We start from the raw sequence: 20,742 nt of genomic DNA, 5'->3' as shown, positions 1-20,742 counted from the left end.
ATTATTATCAATAATAATATTATTATTATTGTATTTATTTATTTTTTAATTATTATTATTTTTATTATTAATTTCTTTCATGAAGTATAAAAAGACATTAACAATGTCATAACATCAAATATACAATAAATGAATAAAAAGGAGCAGAAAGAAGAGTCGTCTCATGTTCTCTGCCCCTTTTTTCTTTTCCAGACAAAACATTCACACTGAAAGTTACTTTAAAACATTTCTAATCAGTACATTTCATTTCAGCCACAATTATTAATCAGAGATCTTCATTTTTATGCACAACAGCTCCGTTTTCTTTTTCATACAAACTGCACTGGATTTATCTGGTTTTAAAATGCCATTATTGTTCTCAATTCTTGTCAAGACTCTTCCATAAATAAACTCCTGAATTCTAAATAAACTCCAGTTCTGAATCTTGTTTTTTTTTTTAAACATGTAAATTCCTTTTTCTCAATCATAAACAAGTTACAAAAGTAAAAAATTTGGAGATTAAAATAAAAAGATGACACATTTTCATCTTCTAAACATACACAGACTGTACGTTTTTAACTTTTATATGAAAATAAATCAGAAGACACGACTTTAATAAAAAAACACACCCAATTTATATTTTATTTACACAATTTATTCAAAAATAAATTATGTTTTGAATGTGTATTGCATATTAATTATGTCGACAAACTGTAGATATTTTATATTTTGTCACAACTTAAATCTAAAAAACTACAAAACTACAGAGAAATCTCAACTACAGTATGTTCAAATGAGACACAGAGGAACAGAGGAGGAGAGGAGAGAGGAGGAGAGGAACAGATAGGAGGAAAGGAGAAGAGGAGAGGAGCAGAGGAAGAAAATAGGAGCAGAGGAGGAGAGGAAGAAAACCAGAGGAGGAGGAGCAGAGAAGAGTGACTATCTCCAGAAATGATTGTCTCTCTCCCTCTCCTCCTCCTCCTCTCTTCCTTTTTTCCTTCTCCTCTTCTCCACCTCCTCCTCCTCCCCAAGACAAGGAGAGGAAGAGAGAAAGAAAACCAGAGGAGAAGAGAAGGAGAGGAGGAGAGGAGGAAAGGAGCAGAGGAGGAGAGAAAGAAAACCAGAGGAGGAGAGGAGCAGAGGAGGAGCAGAGAAGAGTCTGCAGAAATGCTCGTCTCTCCCTCTCCTCCTTTTTTCCCTCCTCCTCTTCTCCACCTTCTCCTCCTCCTCCAGGGAAGGAGAGAAAGAAAACCAGAGGAGAGGAAGAGAGCCAGAGGAGAAGAGGAGAGACAGAGGAGAAGAGGAGCAGAGAATAAGAGGAGGAGAGGAACAGAAGAGCAGAGGAGAGCGGAAGAAAGGAACAGAGGAGGAAAGGAGGAGAGGAGCAGAGAAGAGTTACAGAAATGCATGTCTCTCCCTCTCCTCCTTTCCTCCTCCATTTTTCATCCTGCTCCCTCCTCCTCTGTCTTCCTCTCTCTTCTCCTCCTCCTTTTTTCCTCTCTCCTCCTCCTCGTCTCCTTCAGGTGCAGGAGTGTTTGCGGAGCTGTCTGGAGTCGGAGTATCCCTGTCCGCAGTTTACGCAGGTGTACAGTTTGACTCCTCCTCGTCTCCTCTCCTCGTCCTCGTCTCCTCGTCCTCTCTCCTCGTCTCCTCCTCGTCTCCTCGTCTCCTTCAGGTGCAGGAGTGTTTGCGGAGCTGTCTGGAGTCGGAGTATCCCTGTCCGCAGTTTACGCAGGTGTACAGTTTGACTCCGGTGTGGATCTGCATGTGGGACTTGAGTTGGTTGGACTGTCTGAAGCGGCGGGCGCACACGCCGCACTCGTACGGTTTCTCTCCGCTGTGGACCAGCAGGTGGCGCTGGTAGTTCTGCGGCGTCCTGAACTCTTTGCCGCACTGTTCACACTGGTGAGGTTTGACTCCGGTGTGGAGGAGCTCGTGCTGCCGCAGCTGCGACGCGTAAATGAAACCTGCACACAGAAAGACAGGGGCAGACAGGGGTTAGACAGGAGCAGACAGGAGCAGACAGGGGTTAGACAGGAGCAGACAGGGAGCAGACAGGGGTTAGACAGGGACAGACAGGTGGCAGGGACAGACAGGAGCAGACAGGAGCAGACAGGGGTTAGACAGGAGCAGACAGGAGCAGACAGGGGTTAGACAGGAGCAGACAGGTGCTAGACAGGAGCAGACAGGGGTTAGACAGGAGCAGACAGGGACAGACAGAGACAGGGACAGACAGGGGTTAGACAGGAGCAGACAGGGGTTAGACAGGAGCAGACAGGAGCAGACAGACAGACAGAGACAGGGACAGACAGGGGTTAGACAGGGACAGACAGGTGGCAGGGACAGACAGGAGCAGACAGGAGCGAGGGAGAGAGCATGGAGCGACATTCAGCTACAGGTCTGTATTCGGTCTAAACCTGCTATGAACCTGGTCTAAACCCAGTCTAAACCTGGTCTAAACCTGGTCTAATCTTGGTCTAAATCCAGGCTAAACGTGATCTAAATGCAGTCTAAATGTGGTCAAAATCTGATCTGAACATGGTCTAAACCCGACCTAAACCCGGTCTAAACGCTGTCTAAATCTGGTCTAAACCCAGTCTAAATGTGGTCTGAACCTGGTCTAAACCCGGTCTAAACCCGGTCTAAACCTGGTCTAAACCCGGTCTAAACGTGGTCTAAACCCGGTCTAAACGTGGTCTAAATGTGATCTAAATCTGATCTGAACTTGGTCTAAACCCAACCTAAACCCGGTCTAAACGCTGTCTATTCCCGGTCTAAACCTGGTCTAAACCTGGTCTGATCTTGGTCTAAATCCGGTCTAAAGGTGGTCTAAACACTGTCTAAACCTGGTCTAAACCCGACCTAAACACGGTCTAAACGCACCCTAAACCTGGGGTAAACCTGGTCTAAACGTGGTCAAAACCTGATCTGAACTCAGTCTAAACCCGGTCTAAATGTGGTCTAAAGCCGTTCTGAACCCAGTGTAGACCCGTCCTGACCTTTGTGGCAGTAGGGGCAGGCGTGCGGCCGCTCGCCCGTGTGTGTTCTCAGGTGGTACAGGTACAGGTGTTTGAGGTGGAAGGACTTGGTGCAGATTTCGCAGGTGAAGTCCTTGTGCTCTCGGTGACTCTTCTCGTGGGTGTGGAGGGTGCTGCTGGAGCTGAACGTCTTCAGACACGTTTTACAGCTGAACGGTTTCACCCCGGACCCTCGGCGACGCTTTGGGCCTGAGGCGGGCTGCTCGCTGAGGACACAAGGACAAGGAATCAGACCGAGACTAAAAGAGGCCCAACGAAGGACTAAACCAGGATTTAAACCACATGTATGGGACTAAAATGTGATTTTGGCTCCAGAAATGAGTCGACTTTCTCTGGCCTCTGGTCCCTGGATTCTGAGTTCTGGTCTCTAGTCCCCAGGCTTCTAGACCCTGATTTCTGGTCTCACCTCTGCTCTCTGGTCCCTGGTCTCTGGTCCCTGGTCTCTGGTCCCTGGTCTCTGGTCCCTGGTCTCTGGTCCCTGGTCTCTGGTCCCTGGTCTCTGGTCCCCTGGTCCTCCCTGGTCCTGGTCTCTGGTCCCTGGTCTCTGGTCCCTGGTCTCTCTGGTCCTCTGGTCCCTGGTCCCTGGTCCTGGTCTGGTCTCTGGTCTCTGGTCTCTGGTCTGGTCTCTGGTCTGGTCTCCCTGGTCTCTGGTCCCTGGTCTCTGGTCTCTGGTCCCTGGTCTCTGGTCTCTGGTCCCTGGTCTCACCTGTGGTCCCTGGTCTCACCTGGTCTCTGGTCCTGGTCTCTGGTCTCTGGTCCCTGGTCTCTGGTCTCTGGTCTCTGGTCCTGGTCTCTGGTCCTCTGGTCCTCTGGTCCTCTGGTCTCTGGTCCTCTGGTCCTGGTCTGGTCCCTGGTCTCTGGTCTCTGGTCCTCTGGTCCCTCTGGTCCCTGGTCTCTGGTCCTGGTCTCTGGTCCCTGGTCTCTGGTCCTGGTCTCCTGGTCTCTGGTCCTGGTCTCACCCTGTGGTCCTGGTCTCCTGGTCTCACCTGTGGTCTCCCTGGTCTCTGGTCTCTGGTCTCTGGTCTCACCTGTGGTCTCTGGTCTGTGGCTGGTCTTCTGGTCTCACTCTGGTGGTCACCTGGTCCTCTGGTCTCTCACCTGTGGTCCCTGGTCTCTGGTCTCACCTGTGGTCCCTGGTCTGTGGTCTCTGGTCTCACCTGTGGTCTCTGGTCTCTGGTCTTTGGTCTCACCTGTGGTCTGGTCTCTGGTCTCTGGTCTCACCTGTGGTCCCTGGTCTCACCTGGTGGTCTGGTCTCCTGGTCCTGGTCCTGGTCCCTGGTCTTCTGGTCTCTGGTCTCACCTGGTCTGGTCCTGGTCTCTGGTCCCTGGTCCCTGGTCCCTGGTCCTCTGGTCTCCTGTCTCTGGTCTCTGGTCCTGGTCTCCTGGTCTCTGGTCCCTGGTCCTCTGGTCTCCCTGGTCTCTGGTCCCTGGTCTCTCACCTGTGGTCCCTGGTCTCTGGTCCCTGGTCTCTGGTCCCTGGTCTCTGGTCCCTGGTCCCTGGTCTCTGGTCCCTGGTCTCACCTGTGGTCTCTGGTCTCTGGTCTCACCTGTGGTCTGTGGTCTTTGGGCTCACCTGTGGTCCCTGGTCTGTGGTCTTTGGTCTCACCTGTGGTCTCTGGTCTGTGGTCTCTGGTCTCACCTGTGGTCTCTGGTCTCTGGTCTTTGGTCTCACCTGTGGTCCCTGGTCTGGTCCCTGGTCTGTGGTCCCTGGTCTCACCTGTGGTCCCTGGTCTCTGGTCTTTGGTCTCACCTGTGGTCCCTGGTCTCTGGTCTCACCTGTGGTCTGTGGTCTTTGGGCTCACCTGTGGTCCCTGGTCTGTGGTCTTTGGTCTCACCTGTGGTCTCTGGTCTCTGGTCTCTGGTCTCACCTGTGGTCTCTGGTCTCTGGTCTTTGGTCTCACCTGTGGTCTCTGGTCTCTGGTCTCACCTGTGGTCCCTGGTCTCTGGTCTCTGGTCTTTGGTCTCACCTGTGGTCCTCTGGTCTCTGGTCTCACCTGTGGTCTGTGGTCTTTGGTCTCACCTGTGGTCCCTGGTCTGTGGTCCCTGGTCTGTGGTCTTTGGTCTCACCTGTGGTCTGTGGTCTTTGGTCTCACCTGTGGTCTGTGGTCTGTGGTCTTTGGTCTCACCTGTGGTCCTGTGGTCTCTGGTCTTTGGTCTCACTGTGGTCTGTGGTCTCTGGTCTCACCTGTGGTCCCTGGTCTCTGGTCTTTGGTCTCACCTGTGGTCTCTGGTCTCTCTGGTCTCTGGTCTCACCTGTGGTCCCTGGTCTGGTCTCTGGTCTCACCTGTGGTCGTGCACGAGGGCCTGGTGCTTCTGGAGCTGACAGTTGTAGAAGAAGGTTTTCCCGCAGCGGTCGCACATGAAGCGTTTCTCTTCTCCGTGGACCTGCATGTGAGTCTTCAGAGCCCAGGTCCCGGAGAAACCCTCACCGCACGTCTCACACCTGCAACACGACGAGCACTTTAACAAAACACCTGCAACACGACGAGCACTTTAACAAAACACCTGCAACACGACGAGCACTTTAACAAAACACCTGCAACACGACGAGCACTTTAACAAAACACCTGCAACACGACGAGCACTTTAACAAAACACCTGCAACACGACGAGCACTTTAACAAAACACCTGCAACACGACGAGCACTTTAACAAAACACCTGCAACACGACGAGCGCTTTAACAAAACACCTGCAACACGACGAGCACTTTAACAAAACACCTGCAACACGACGAGCACTTTAACAAAACACCTGAAACGACGAGCACTTTAACAAAACACCTGCAACACGACGCACTTTAACAAAACACCTGCAACACGACGAGCACTTTAACAAAACCTGCAACACGACGAGCACTTTGACAGCTTTAACAACAAACACCTGCAACACGACGAGCGCTTTAAACAAAACACCTGCAACACGACGAGCACTTTAACAAAAACACCTGCAACACGACGAGCACTTTAACAAAACACCTGCAACGACGAGCACTTTTAACAAAACACCTGCAACACGACGAGCACTTTAACAAAACACCTGCAACACGACGAGCACTTAAAAAACACACGACGAGCACTTTAACAAACACCTGCAACACGACGAGCGCTTTAACAAAACACCTGCAACAACGACAAACAAACACTGCAACAACGAGCACTTTAACAAAACACCTGCAACACGACGAGCACTTTAACAAAACACCTGCAAAACACCTGCAACACGACGAGCACTTTAACAAAACACCTGCAACACGACGAGCACTTTAAACAAAACACCTGCAACACGACGCACTTTAAACACTACGACGAGCAAACAAAACACCTGCAACACGACGAGCACTTTAACAAAACACCTGCAACACGACGAGCACTTTAACAAACACCTGCAACACGACGAGCAACCACGAGCACTTTAACAAAACACCTGCAACACGACGAGAAACAAACACTTTAACAAAACTGCAACACGACGAGCACTTTAACAAAACACCTGCAACACGACGAGCACTTTAACAAAACACCTGCAACACGACGAGCACTTTAAAAACACCTGCTTTAACAAAACACCTGCAACACGACGCACAACACGACGAGCACTTTGCAAAACACCTGCAAACACGCACTTTAAACACCTGCAACACGACGAGCACTTTAACAAAACACCTGCAACACGACGAGCACTTAACAAAACACCTGCAACACGACGAGCACTTTAACAAAACACCTGCAAACACGACGAGCACTTTAACAAACACCTGCAACACGACAACAAAACACCTGCAACACGACGAGCACTTTAACAAAACACCTGCAACACGACGAGCACTTTAACAAAACACCTGCAACACGACGAGCACTTAAAAAAACACCTGCAACACGACGAGCTTTAAACACCTGCAACACGACGAGCACTTTAACAAAACACCTGCAACAGACGAGCACTTAACAAAACACCTGCAACACGACGAGCACTTTAACAAAACACCTGCAACACGACGAACAAAACACCTGCAACACGACGAGCACTTTAACAAAACACCTGCAACACGACGAGCACTTTAACAAAACACCTGCAACACGACGAGCACTTTAACAAAACACCTGCAACACGACGAGCACTTTAACAAAACACCTGCAACACGACGAGCACTTTAAACAAACACCTGCAACACGACGAGCACTTTAACAAAACACCTGCAACACGACGAGCACTTTAACAAAACACCTGCAACACGACGAGCACTTTAACAAAAACACCTGCAACAACGACGAGCACTTTAACAAAACACCTGCAACACGACGAGCACTTTAACAAAACACCTGCAACACGACGAGCACTTTAACAAAACACCTGCAACACGACGAGCACTTTAACAAAACACCTGCAACACGACGAGCACTTTAACAAAACACCTGCAACACGACGAGCACTTTAACAAAACACCTGCAACACGACGAGCACTTTAAACAAAACAACAACAAAAACACCTGCAACACGACGAGCGCTTTAACAAAACACCTGCAACACGACGAGCACTTTAACAAAACACCTGCAACACGACGAGCACTTTAACAAAACACCTGCAACACGACGAGCGCTTTAACAAAACACCTGCAACACGACGAGCACTTTAACAAAACACCTGCAACACGACGAGCACTTTAACAAAACACCTGCAACACGACGAGCACTTTAACAAAACACCTGCAACACGACGAGCACTTTAAACAAAACACCTGCAACACGACGAGCACTTTAACAAAACACCTGCAACACGACGAGCACTTTAAAAAAACACCTGCAAACACGACGAGCACTTAACAAAACACCTGCAACACGACGAGCACTTTAACAAAACACCTGCAACACGACGAGCACTTTAACAAAACACCTGCAACACGACGAGCACTTTAACAAAACACCTGAAACACGACGAGCACTTTAAAAAAAACACCTGCAACACGACGAGCACTTTAACAAAACACCTGCAACACGACGAGCACTTTAACAAAACACCTGCAACACGACGAGCACTTTAACAAAACACCTGCAACACGACGAGCGCTTTAACAAAACACCTGCAACACGACGAGCACTTTAACAAAACACCTGCAACACGACGAGCACTTTAACAAAACACCTGCAACACGACGAGCGCTTTAACAAAACACCTGCAACACGACGAGCACTTTAACAAAACACCTGCAACACGACGAGCACTTTAACAAAACTGACTGGTCTGGTCCCAGGGTGATCCAGGTCTGGTCCCGCTCTGGTCCCGGACCTGGATCAGTCCTGGTTCAGTCCGACATCACAGTCACTGAAGTCACGTAAACAGGAAACGGTTGTTATCTGTTTTTTTCATTTTTCATTTAAACACAAAATCAAAAACAGAAAAAATTAATCATTGAGTGCGTTTACATGCACATCAATAACCTGGTTATGATCGGGTTTTTTGAGTGTCCCGGTTTCTTGATGGTTCATGTAAACGCAGTAACCTGGTTTCAGTGTCCCGGTTATTAGAAACCGAGATACTGTAGCTGGTTTATTCTGATAGTAACTGTGATACTTGTGACATGTAAACACAGTATCCAGTTACTGCAACATAAAGTTGAGTCACATGTGTCCAAAAGACACTTTCCAGTCTTTTCACCACAACAGTAGAGACATAAATAAATTGACCAACATAAATAAAGTGACCAACATAAATAAAGTGACCAACATAAATAAATTGACCAAACAAGTGAAATAACTGTAAAATAAAGAGCTGCACTAAACCTGCACATGTACAATCTGCACTCGTGTGACGCTGAAAAACTAAAACATGAACTATCTCCTGTACGACACACACACAGAACAGACTCACCATCATCAGCACCTCTTCTGTCACTAAAACAACTCACATAATCCACTGAGTCGAGTCTTTTAGTCCAAAAGAAACTGAACCACATCAGCGACACAAGGAGCAGCTGATTTTATCACCACTAACAGTTTATGCTAATTAGCGACACGGTTTTAAGTTTCGTTTCTGTAAAACGTAAACAAATGTGATCAGAGCTGAATGATCTGATCAAACGGCTGATGTGTCTATAGTGTTTATGGTTTATATGTTGTAAAGTTGAGTTTATTTATTCTGTGCAGTGGATTGCGGTTTGTATTTTTCCTGGTTTATGAAATTGATTTAAGTTAATTTTTGCGCCTGCGCATTTGTAAGATTATGTCAAGAAACCGGGACACTCCATTTGATCATGTCCACGTGGATATGAGTGTCCAGGTTTGTCAGTGCTCATGTAAACACAGTAACACGAACACTGACAGAACCAGGACATGGAGAATAACCGGGTTATTGATGCACATGTGACGCACTCATTATCTGTTTTTTCATTTTGGTTTTGGAGACAAATAATGAAGAAAACTGTTGTTTTCATTTTCTTATTTTTGGTTTTATATTGAAAAACAAATGAACGACACACAGATCCTAGTGTAATACCTGAAGGGTTTGTCTCCGCTGTGCATCTTCACGTGTCTCTGGTCTTATTACATGTTTATTACATGTTTATTACATGTTTATTACATAGTTTTAGTGTAATACCTGAAGGGTTTGTCTCCACTGTGCATCTTCATGTGTCTCTGGTCTTATTACATGTTTATTACATGTTTATTACATAGTTTTAGTGTAATACCTGAAGGGTTTGTCTCCGCTGTGCATCTTCACGTGTCTCTGGTCTTATTACATGTTTATTACATGTTTATTACATGTTTATTACATAGTTTTAGTGTAATACCTGAAGGGTTTGTCTCCGCTGTGCATCTTCATGTGTCTCTGGTCTTATTACATGTTTATTACATGTTTATTACATGTTTATTACATAGTTTTAGTGTAATACCTGAAGGGTTTGTCTCCGCTGTGCATCTTCATGTGTCTCTGGTAGTTGTACTTGAGTCCAAACGTCCTCTGGCAGATGGGGCAGGTGAAGGGCTTCTCTTTGGAGTGGACGACCTGGTGCTGGACCAGGCCCATCTTGGTCTTGAAGGCCTTGGGGCAGAGGGGGCAGGTGAAGGGCCGGGCGTCGGAGTGCGAGAGCAGGTGGATGCGCAGGTTGGAGGAGGTGGAGAAGCGTTTGCCGCACGTCTGGCAGGGGTACGGCCGCGCCCCCGTGTGGATGGTCTGATGGTCGCGCAGACACTTCCTCCTGAACACAAACAACACAACGTTTATCTTCAGTTTTTAAAAAGTTTTTAAAGAGGAAGATTTAACTTTTGTGGAGCAGGAAATGTAAAAAACTCTGATGAACCAGGACTAAACCAGGACTGAACCAGGACTGAACCAGGACTAAACCAGGACTAAACCAGGACTAAACCAGGACTAAACCAGGACTAAAACCAGGACTGAACCAGGACTGAACCAGGACTGAACCAGGACTGAACCAGGACTAAACCAGGACTAAACCAGGACTAAACCAGGACTAAACCAGGACTGAACCAGGACTAACCAACAGGACTAAACCAGACTAAACCAAACCAGGACTAAACCAGGACTTAAACCAGGACTGAACCAGGACTAAACCAGGACTGAACCAGGACTAAACCAGGACTGAACCAGGACTAAACCAGGACTGAACCAGGACTAAACCAGGACTGACTAAACAGGAACCAGGACTAAACCACTAAACCAGGACTAAACCAGGACTGAACCAAAACCAGGGAACCAGGAAACACCAGGACTAAACCAGGGACTAAACCAGGACTAAACCAGGAGGAACTCTAAACCAGGACTAAACCAGAGGTCTAAACCAGGACTAAACCCAGGACTAAACCACTAAACCAGGTCTAAACCAGGACTAAACCAGGACTAAACCAGGAACTAAACCAGGACTAAACAACCAGGACTAAACCAGGACTAAACCAGGACTAAACCAGGACTAAACCAGGACTAAACCAGGTCTAAACCAGGACTAAACCAGGACTAAACCAGGACTAAACCAGGTCTAAACCAGGACTAAAACCAGGTCTAAACTAGGACTAAACCAGGATAATAACACGCATGTATAGCTCTAAACGGGCCTAGGAGAGATCTCTAGATGACTCAGACATGCGTGGATGATTCTAAACCGTCCTGGGTCAGGTTGAAGTCGGAGTAAAGTGGATCGTGGCGAGACCTGGTGAAGCCGCGGCCGCAGACGTCGCAGATGAACGGCCGGACGCTGAGGTGGGTGAGCGAGTGCGAGCGCAGCGCCGACGCCGACGGGAACTGTCGGTCGCACTCGTCACACGACGCCAACGCCGGGCGGTGACTCGACTGGTGCGCGCGCAGGCGGGACAGCTGCAGGAACTTTTTATCTGGAAAACACAGAGGCACAGAGTGAGACGACCGCAGAGACTGACCATAAAAACCAAAAACCCAAAACCCAGACCCTAGACCCCAAAACCCCAAACCCAGACCCTAGACCCCAAAACCCCAAACCCCAAAACCCAAACCCAGACCCCAGAACCAAAAACCCAAACCCCAGACCCCAGAACCAAAAACCCAAAACCCAGAACCCAAACCCCAGACCCCAAAACCCAGACCCAGACCTAAAACCCAAACCCAGACCCAGAACCAAAACCAAACCCAAACCCCAAAACCCAGACCCCAGAACCCAAAACCCAAACCCCAAAACCCAAACCCCCAAACCCAGACCCCAAAACCCAGACCCAGACCTAAAACTCAAACCCCAGACCCCAGAACCAAAAACCCAAAACCCAGACCCCAGAAACCCAAAACCCCAAACCCAGACCCTAAAAACCCAGACCCAACCCCAGAACCCAAACCCCAGACCCCAAAACCCAGACCTAAAACCCAAACCCAGACCCCAGAACCAAAAACCCAAACTCCAGACCCCAGAACCCAAAACCCAAAACCCAGACCTAAAACCCAGACCCCAAACCCCAAAATCCCAGACCCCAAAACCCAGAACCCAACCCCAGAACCAAAAACCCAAACTCCAGACCCCAGAACCCAGAACCTAGACCCCAGACCCCAAACCCCAGACCCCAAAACCCAGACCTCAAACCCAGACCTCAAACCCAGACCTCAGACCCAGACCCAGACCATGTTCTAATGCCGTTTCCTCGTCACAAACACAGACCTGGAGTTGTGTTTTTTTGTTTCACTCACATGTTTGTGCACATTTAGCACAGTTTCTTCTCTCAAACTGAAAACACTCTGTTCCACTTTGTGATGTCATGTGGTGATACAGGAAGTGCTCCATAATTTGCTCAAAATTTAAGATTTAAACACTTAAATCTATCAGAAAATGACTTAAAAGTAGTGAAAGTATCTGTCCATGCAGCAAAATAATTTCTCATAAAATAAACGACCTCTAGACTAGAACGAAGCATCTCAGAACTCGTAAAATAAATAAATAAGCAAAATACATAACATGAAAAATAAATAAATAATAATAAAATTATTTTTATTATTATTATTGTTAATAATAATAAAATAATAAAATAATAATAATATAATAATAATAATTTTATTTCAATAAATTGAAATAAAATAAATGTAAATGTTATGCAAATTAGCCATGCAGTTTTAAGTTTGGTTCCTGTAAAATGTAAACAAACGTGTCCTGGAGTCCTTGTTGTCTTGTCTCGGTCTCTTATGAGCGTCAGGTGACAATGGAATAAAACTAATCAAACGTCGTCTCCTCATGCAGTTAAAAGAAACATTATAAACACTATTAGTTTTAAATCGTGACAGAATTAAACTGAAAATACAACCACATTCATTTGTGCTGAGCAAACAAATGTAGGATCAATAAATTATATTAGGTCCTTATGCTGCAGATTTTTTTAAATGACGGATACTGTTGGTATTTTTTGATATGACGGGAGATTGTAATACTGTAATACTGTAATACTGTAATACTGCCCAATCTGTGTCACTCGTTTTTCAATATAAAACCAAAAATAAGAAAACAAAAAATCAACAGTTTTCTTCATTATTTGTCTCCAAAACCAAAATGAAAAAACAGATAATGATTCATTTTTTCAGTTTTTGATTTTGTGTTTAAATGAAAAATGAAAAAAAAAAAAAAAAAAACAGATAACGACCGTTTCCTGTTTACCAGGACCAGACTGAGACCAGACTGGGACCAGACCGTGACTGAGACCAAAAGTGAGACCGGGACTGACACCAGGACCAGACCGGAGGCTCAGAGCCCACTGCAGGACCGGAGCTCGAAGCTGAGGCTCGGACCCCGCGGAGGCTCAGAGTCAAAGCTCGGAGTCCAGTCTGGTCCTGGTCTGGTCCCGGTCTGGTCCTGGTCTGGTCCCGGTCTGGTCCTGGACCTGGATCAGTCCTGGTTCAGTCCCACATCACAGTCACTGAAGTCACGTAAACAGGAAACGGTCGTTATCTGTTTTTTTCCATTTTTCATTTAAACACAAAATCGAAAACTGAAAAAACAAATCATTATCTGTTTTTTCATTTTGGTTTTGGAGACAAATAATGAAGAAAACTGTTGATTTTTTCATTTTCTTATTTTTGGTTTTATATTGAAAAACGAATGAACGAACGATACACGGATTCCGCCCAACTCTACTCCGCGCTTTTTACACACAAACTCAACTGGAGCCAGAGTCTGCGGAGCCCAAACACGCCCATGATCACTTCCTGTTTGGAGCGCGGCGGCGGCGGCGCGGCGGCGGCGGCGGCTAAAGGGTCAGCTCTGTGCTCTCTACAGCGTGTGGGTTAAACTGAGGCTCTGTTCTCACCGCACTGGTCGCAGGGGAACATGTGGTCCGGGTCCTGGTCCTGCTTGGCCCGGAGCTCGTGGTAGTACAGGTGCCTCTTGAGCGTCCCCTCCTGGTAGAAGCCTTTGTCGCAGTGGGGGCAGGGGTGGGGCTTGGCGTGCGAGGCCTTGTGCTTCTGGAGCTGGTGTTTCTGGTGGAAGCCTTTCTGACACTCGGAGCAGAAGAAGCGTTTGAGTTTGTAGAGCTCCCTGCGGCGACGGCGCTCCTCCTCCCGCTGCTCCTCCTCCAAGTCCGGCACTGAAACGACAGAACAACAAGGATCGTAAACAGACCGGAGGCACTGCTCTGTCTGAAACTGTGGAGACTTTAATCTGATCTTGGTTTGAACACAGTCTGAACTGAAACACCAGACTGATCTGATGGAGTCTGTGTTGTTCTGGTTGAAGGTTTTGTGTGTTAAACATGTGAGTGAAAAAAAACAAACACATGTCCTGGTCTGTATGTGACGAGGAAACGACATTAGAACAGATCAGAAAAGAGTGGAATATGTGAATATGAAACTGTGTAATATGGACCCTTTAATGTGTCAAATAAATTAATAAAACACTGCTGCTGCAATGACAGTTTTTAATATTTTGTTTATTATAATTTTATATTTAGGTTTATAAAAATTTTTATATTCGGTTTTTTACATAGTTTATTAGTTTTTATATTTAATTTATTACCTTTTTTTTACATTTAGTTTATCATTTCTTTTTATATTTACAGAAAAATTATATATTTAGTTTATTACCATTTTTATATTTAGTTTATTATTTTTTTAATATTTAGTTAACACATTTTTTAAAAATATTTTGTTTATTACATTTCTTTTAATAATTTCTTTATTATTTTTTATATTTGCTTATTATAATTATATAATAGTATTTACTTTAGTAAATTTTTTTACATTTAGTTTATTACCATTTTTTATATTTATTAATTTTTTAAAAAATATTTTGTTTATTACTATTTTGAGCATTTTTTACTCTGTGTTTTTATATTATATTATATTAATTATATTACATTACATTACATTATATTATATTAGTGAGCTCCTCTGTCCATATAATTTCCCTTGTGCAAATCCAAGTCTAAGTCCAGGTGTCGGTCGAAGTGTAAAGGGCCGTTCACACCAAAGTGTCAAAAAACTCCTTGACGTCTCTATTTGGAGCCTTTGCATTTGAGTTCAGACGCCCCCGATGTGAGTCTTTGACGCCGTGGACGAACGGGAGAAAAATACTTGACGCGCGTTTGTTTGCCCTGGAAACAAGAGCCCGGTCCTGGACTTTTCCTGAAACAATGTCGGACCAGACTGAGAGACTTTAGTGTTTTTATCACATAAAACATCAGCGGAGGAAATCGACTCGACGACTGGAGCGAGTTTATATTTATACTCCACTAATGACACTGGATCAGTCCTGGTTTAGTCCTGGGTCTAATACTGGTCTGGTCCTGGTCTAATACCGGTCAAGTCGCGGTTTAGTCTCGGTCTATTCAGGGATTAGTCCTTGTTTAGTCCCGGTCTAGTCCTTGTTTAGTCCCAGTCTAGTCCTTGTTTAGTCCTCGTGATCGTCTCGGTGATTGTGGTGTATATATTTATTCTCCGTTCATGTTTGTGTTTCTCGTTCTGGTTCTCGGGTTTTTCTTCCTGATAATAACGTCGCTGCGTCACTGGATACTCGTCCCTGATTGGTCGACGCGGCGCTTCTGACGCGAAAAGTTCAGTATTTTCGACTTCTTGACGCCGAAGCCTTGGACGTGCGTCTTGAGCGTTTTGGCGTCAAAACGCTCAAGACGCACCGCGTCGACGCCAGATTCGCACCGCGCTGATGCCGAAGACGCGACGCAAAAACGCAGGAGGCTCTAGTCGCGCGTCTAAATAGACTTTCCATAGAAACTGGACGCTTTGACGCCTTGGTGTGAACGGCCCTTAAGTGTAAGTGGAAGATGCAGTGAGAGCAGTTTGTACTTAAATATTCCATCTTGAAGTTTTCACACATCACTCCCTGAACGAGCTCCAGCTCCACCTGCAAAAAAACAAACAAGCTGTTTTATATTATTTTCTCTTTTTCACATCCTGACGCAGCTTCTGAAAACACTTTACACTTTACATTTATTCAATCATTTATTCAAAGACCTGCTTCAGATCGCCCGCCGCAGGAAGTGACGTCAGCGGCGATGTCACGGCGTCCTGACCCTCCCCCCGCTCTGCCATTGGCTGCACGTGGAGCCCCGCCTCCTCCGTGTCCTGCTCCGTGATTGGCAGAAACTGGACTTGGCTCTGGTCTGCGATTGGCCGGCTGAGGATGTAGACGGGCCCCGTGATCGGTCCCTGGGCGGCGTTCAGGAGCGAGATGGTGACGGGCGATTGGCCGACGGCCGCAGAGTCGACGGGAACGAAGGGCTCTGAAAAACACACAGGAAATAAACCAGATGCCCTCCCAGACTCCTGTCTCCTCGGGCGTCAGACGTCCTCGAGGGAAGATTATTTGTTCCACTAGATTTTAAATTTCAGGGAATCAAAAAAAGAGAACAAACCACAATTCTTACGTCTTTGCACTGACTTCCTGTTAATTTTAGAATTGATTTAAAGATTTTATTGTTTGTTTTTAAAGCTTTGACTGGACTGGCCCCAAGTTACAGCTCAGATTTACATCCCTGTGCTAGTTTATTACCATTTTTATATTTTGTTTATTACCATTTTTCTATTTAGTTTATTACCATTTTTATATTTAGTTTATTACCATTTTTTATATTTTGTTTAGTACCATTTTTATATTTCATTTATTACAATTTTATATTAGTTTATATAAAAATATATATATTTAATTTAATTAAAAAAATTTATATTTTGTTTATTACAATTATTTATATTTGTTTATTACCATTTTTTAGACTTGGTTTATTACTGTTTTTATATTAGTTTACTACTAATTTTTATATTTTGTTTATTAAAATTTTTATATTTCATTTATTAAATTTTTTATATTTTGTTTATTACAATATTTGTTTATTCATTTTTATTACCATTTTTTGATCTAGTTTATTCTTGCAGGACCTTCTCTGTGACTTGGGACACATGTATTATATATATATATATATATATATATATATATTATATATATATATATATTTGTGCAGCACTTTCAATTGGGTTAAATCCCACTGAATTTCTCACTTTGAATTTTTTCCAATCTGGATTTGACAGTCTACATTTTAACACTCGATTTTGACTGTTGAATTTGAGGCTTGTGCTGAATATTTAAAAGGTGATTTTTTATTTTGAATTTGAAACAACTAGCACATAAAATTCAGAATAAAAATAATTCAAACATATTTTTTCAGAGTTAAAAAAATTCAAAGTGAAAAATTCAGCGGCGTTTCAAATTCAAAATCTCACGGCACAAACGCTCTTCCACACCCTCCGTCCCTCCCTCCCTCCTCCGTCCATCCCTCCTCCTCCGTCCCTCCTCCGTCGTCCCTCCCTCCCTCCGTCTGTCCGTCCATCCCTCCCTCCTCCGTCCGTCCCTCCCTCCGTCCCTCTGTCCCTCCCTCCCTCCGTCCCTCCCTCCGTCCGTCCCTCCGTCTGTCCCTCCGTCTGTCCCTCCGTCTGTCCCTCCCTCCGTCCCTCCTCCGTCCGTCCCTCCGTCCGTCCCTCCGTCCGTCCCTCCGTCTGTCCCTCCGTCTGTCCTCCGTCTGTCCCTCCTCCGTCCCTCCGTCCCTCCGTCCGTCCCTCCGTCCCTCCGTCCGTCCCTCCGTCCCTCCGTCCTCCCTCCCTGTCCGTCCTCCCTCCTCCCTCCGTCCCGTCCGTCCTCGTCTGTCCCTCCGTCTGTCCTCCGTCCCTCCCTCCGTCCCTCCGTCCGTCCCTCGTCTCGTCCTCCCTCCTCCGTCGTCCGTCCATCCCTCCCTCCCTCCGTCCGTCCCTCCCTCCGTCCCTCTGTCCCTCCCTCCGTCCTGTCCTCCCTCCGTCCCTCCGTCCCTCCTCCGTCCTCCCTCCCTCCCTCCCTCCGTCCCTCCCTCCGTCCGTCCCTCCCTCCGTCCCTCCGTCCCTCCCTCCGTCCCTCCGTCCGTCCCTCCGTCCGTCCCTCCGTCCCTCCGTCCGTCCCTCCCTCCGTCCGTCCCTCCGTCCTCCGTCCCTCCCTCCCTCCCTCCCTCCGTCCGTCCCTCTGTCCCTCCCTCCGTCCGTCCGTCCTCACCTGTGCTGCTCTTTTTCCCGGCGGCTCTTCTCTCTTTATTTTCCGATCGCACATTTTGCTCTTCGTGTTTGGAGACGTGAGTTTTTCTCTGGTTTTCCTCGAACAGAAGTTGGACGACGGAGCAGAGTTTCCGCAGAGCCTCCCTCAGCGCCGCCTCCAGAACCCGCTGCAGATCCGACTGACACAAACAAACACACGGAGAAACAAACAAACAAACGTCAGATAAAACAAACACGCTTTTTGTTTTTAATCACGTCCACAACAAAACACAACACGAACAAAGACGAAGGCAGAAGTAAAACCACCGTCCTAGAACGTCCTTTAGTGCACAAAACTACGGAAGAACAAACATGAATTTTCAGGATGTGGTTGTTACATTCATGTTGTTTTAAAAAACATGACAATATCAAGTAATCCAAAGTAATCAGATTACGTTACTCACTTTAAGTAAGTTAAGTTAAGTAAGTAAGTTTAACTTAATGGATTCTGTTACAAACTACATTTTGGAGTATGTAATCTGTAGGAGATTACATTTTAAAGTAACCTTGAAGAATAAATAGATGAATACATTTTTCTATTTTTGTATTTTGATGTGTATAATGGACAGAGTTGGGGAGTAACAGATTACATGTACCAGAGTAATAAGAGTACAAATTATGAGTAACAGTTACTTTGTTGAAATAAATGGATTACACAGATGGATTTTCCTATTTTCACATTTTGGGTTATTCCCTTTTTTTTTTTTTTTTTTTTTGTTAATTCCACTCATTGCCGGACACTAAACCAAGTCTAAAACCAGGTCTAAACTGGGACTAAACGTGGACCTAGGGATGGGCATGATTAGTCGATTAATCGATAATTGATCACTAAGAATTTCATTGATTCCGTTCATTTTAATGGACAAACTGAATGTATGTGTGTGTGTCGTGACCAAACAGGTGTGTACATGTGTCTCTGCATCAGAAGGAGCGAGACACAAACAGTGGGTCAGTCTGTAACGAACCGAAGCACAAATGTGGATTTAACCAGGATTTGTAGAAGAAATTCCACACTTTCCGTTGCGTTGGGACAAGTGTGAGTCCATGTGCACAGTGGATAAAGCAGCACATATGTTTCTGTGTCCAGTGGGAAAAAGTTTTTCCAGGTGAGAGTCGCTCAATGTGGATGACGAGGCCCCGCCCCCCTCCCCCCGTACGCTGTCCTGGTTTTGACAAACACAAATCTGGTCACACTGACCTGTATTCACCTGAGTCATGTCTTTTAATCCAACACAAGTTGAACCACATCAGCGACACAAGAGCTGGAGTTTTATCTTCACTTAGTTTATGTAAATTAGTGATGTGGTTTTAAGTTTTGTTTCTGTGAGATTTGAACAAAACTGAATTAAACACATTATAATGTCAAACAGCTGATGTGGATCTAGAGTCGTTATGTTTATATGTCGTAAAGTTGAATTTATTGATGCAGATTAGTGCAGATAGTAATAATAATGATGATCATTTTAATATAAAAACCTTAATGATTAATCGATAATCGATCGTTAATTCTTCCGATGATCGATTAAGAACATTTCATCGAATGCCCATCCCTAACCTGGACTAAACCAGGACTAAAACCAGGTCTAAACAAGGACTAAAACCAGGTCTAAACTGGGACTAAACCAGGACTAAACCAGGATTTAACAGGACTACATCCTGCTGCATGGACCGTGTCTCGTTTTTCTATTAATAATATTTTTAATTTGGTTCAGTAAAGTCTGGACTTTTTATTGTCTTTTATCAGATAAAACGTCTTATGTTACGATTTCCTCTTTTTTCTTTTTCTTTGTTTCTCTACAGCAAATCAAGTAATCCAAAGTAATCAGATTACATTACTCCCCTTAAGTAATTTAATGGATTCCGTTACAAACTACATTTTGGAGTCTGTAATCTGTAATAATAATCTGTAATCTGTAGGGGATTACATTTTAAAAGTCACCCTCCCGACACTGATAAAGGTGATGATATTTTGTTATTTCAAGGTGATCGGGACGCACTTTTAAACTTTTTGTTTTGGACAGAAGCCGGAAGTGACGTCACAACCGTTCACGCTCTTTTGCATCTTTTTTCGCCCGTTTTAAACTCTTAATTTTCAGGGTTTTAAATGTTAGTTTTTTGTTTCATGTCAGACTTCAGTTGTTCGTCACCTGTGCGTCGGAGGAAGCGGCCGGACAGTGTCGTGTGAACGCGGACACGGAGCCCTCCGCGGCGGCCGAGAGGATGAGCTGCGCCTGGCTCCGGAAAACCCGCACCGCGCTCCGAGCTCCGCCCCGCGGCTCCATCAGGCGGCGGGGCCCGGGGGCAGCGGCTGCGGGAGCGTCGGGGGACGGAGAGTCGGGGGACGCAGCGCCGGGGCCCGGAGCTCCGGAACCGCGGAGAAAAAACACAAAGTTCAGCGGGAAGAACGAAGATGGTTCAATGCTGCGGAGGTCAGGGCGGCCGCGATGTTTACATCCGGGTCACGGCGAGGCGGAGCAACGCCGACCCCTACCGGAGGATTGAAGTTTTATTTTTTATTTTTTTATTTTAATGTAATTCTACCTGAAAACAACACGGACCTCTAGTGGTAATTTTATTTAATTTTTATTTTATTTATTTTATTTATTGTTCCTGCATTTGCACCTCAACAAGAACTTTGGTGTTGGTTTTATGTTTCATTTGATTAAAATAGAACTAAACCAGGTCTAAACCAGGACTAACGACTAAA

General features: G+C 45.5%; 1 protein-coding gene across 1 annotated transcript; it reads right to left on the bottom strand.

Moving 5' to 3' along the window:
- Window positions 1-590: 590 nt before the first annotated feature.
- On the bottom strand, window positions 591-20,491 carry LOC110173503 (zinc finger protein 345-like). The gene is made up of 10 exons (XM_020939528.2): window positions 20,183-20,491; window positions 17,998-18,175; window positions 15,939-16,207; window positions 15,771-15,828; window positions 13,781-14,056; window positions 11,179-11,359; window positions 9,907-10,212; window positions 5,302-5,460; window positions 2,979-3,223; window positions 591-1,946 (listed from the first exon to the last, which is right to left on the bottom strand). The coding sequence occupies exons 1-10, from the start codon at window positions 20,315-20,317 to the stop codon at window positions 1,651-1,653; spliced, it is 2,103 nt and encodes a 700-aa protein (XP_020795187.2). The 5' UTR covers window positions 20,318-20,491; the 3' UTR covers window positions 591-1,650.
- Window positions 20,492-20,742: the final 251 nt, after the last annotated feature.

Source organism: Boleophthalmus pectinirostris, unplaced genomic scaffold (assembly GCF_026225935.1).
Source record: "Boleophthalmus pectinirostris isolate CB_2022bp ecotype Guang Dong unplaced genomic scaffold, ASM2622593v1 HiC_scaffold_9, whole genome shotgun sequence".
Classification (NCBI taxonomy): Eukaryota; Metazoa; Chordata; class Actinopteri; order Gobiiformes; family Gobiidae; genus Boleophthalmus; species Boleophthalmus pectinirostris.
This window is presented reverse-complemented; position numbering and strand designations above follow the sequence as displayed.

Excerpts from the sequence above, each read along its gene's own strand:
- LOC110173503 (XM_020939528.2), bottom strand. The coding sequence starts at position 20,317 with ATGGAGCCGCGGGGCGGAGCTCGGAGCGCGGTGCGGGTTTTCCGGAGC. Across the intron at positions 16,208-17,997 it reads CGGGAAAAAGAGCAGCACAG|AGCCCTTCGTTCCCGTCGAC; the intron begins GTGAGGACGGAC and ends TGTGTTTTTCAG. Across the intron at positions 10,213-11,178 it reads TGCGGCCGCGGCTTCACCAG|GAGGAAGTGTCTGCGCGACC; the intron begins GTCTCGCCACGA and ends GTTTGTGTTCAG.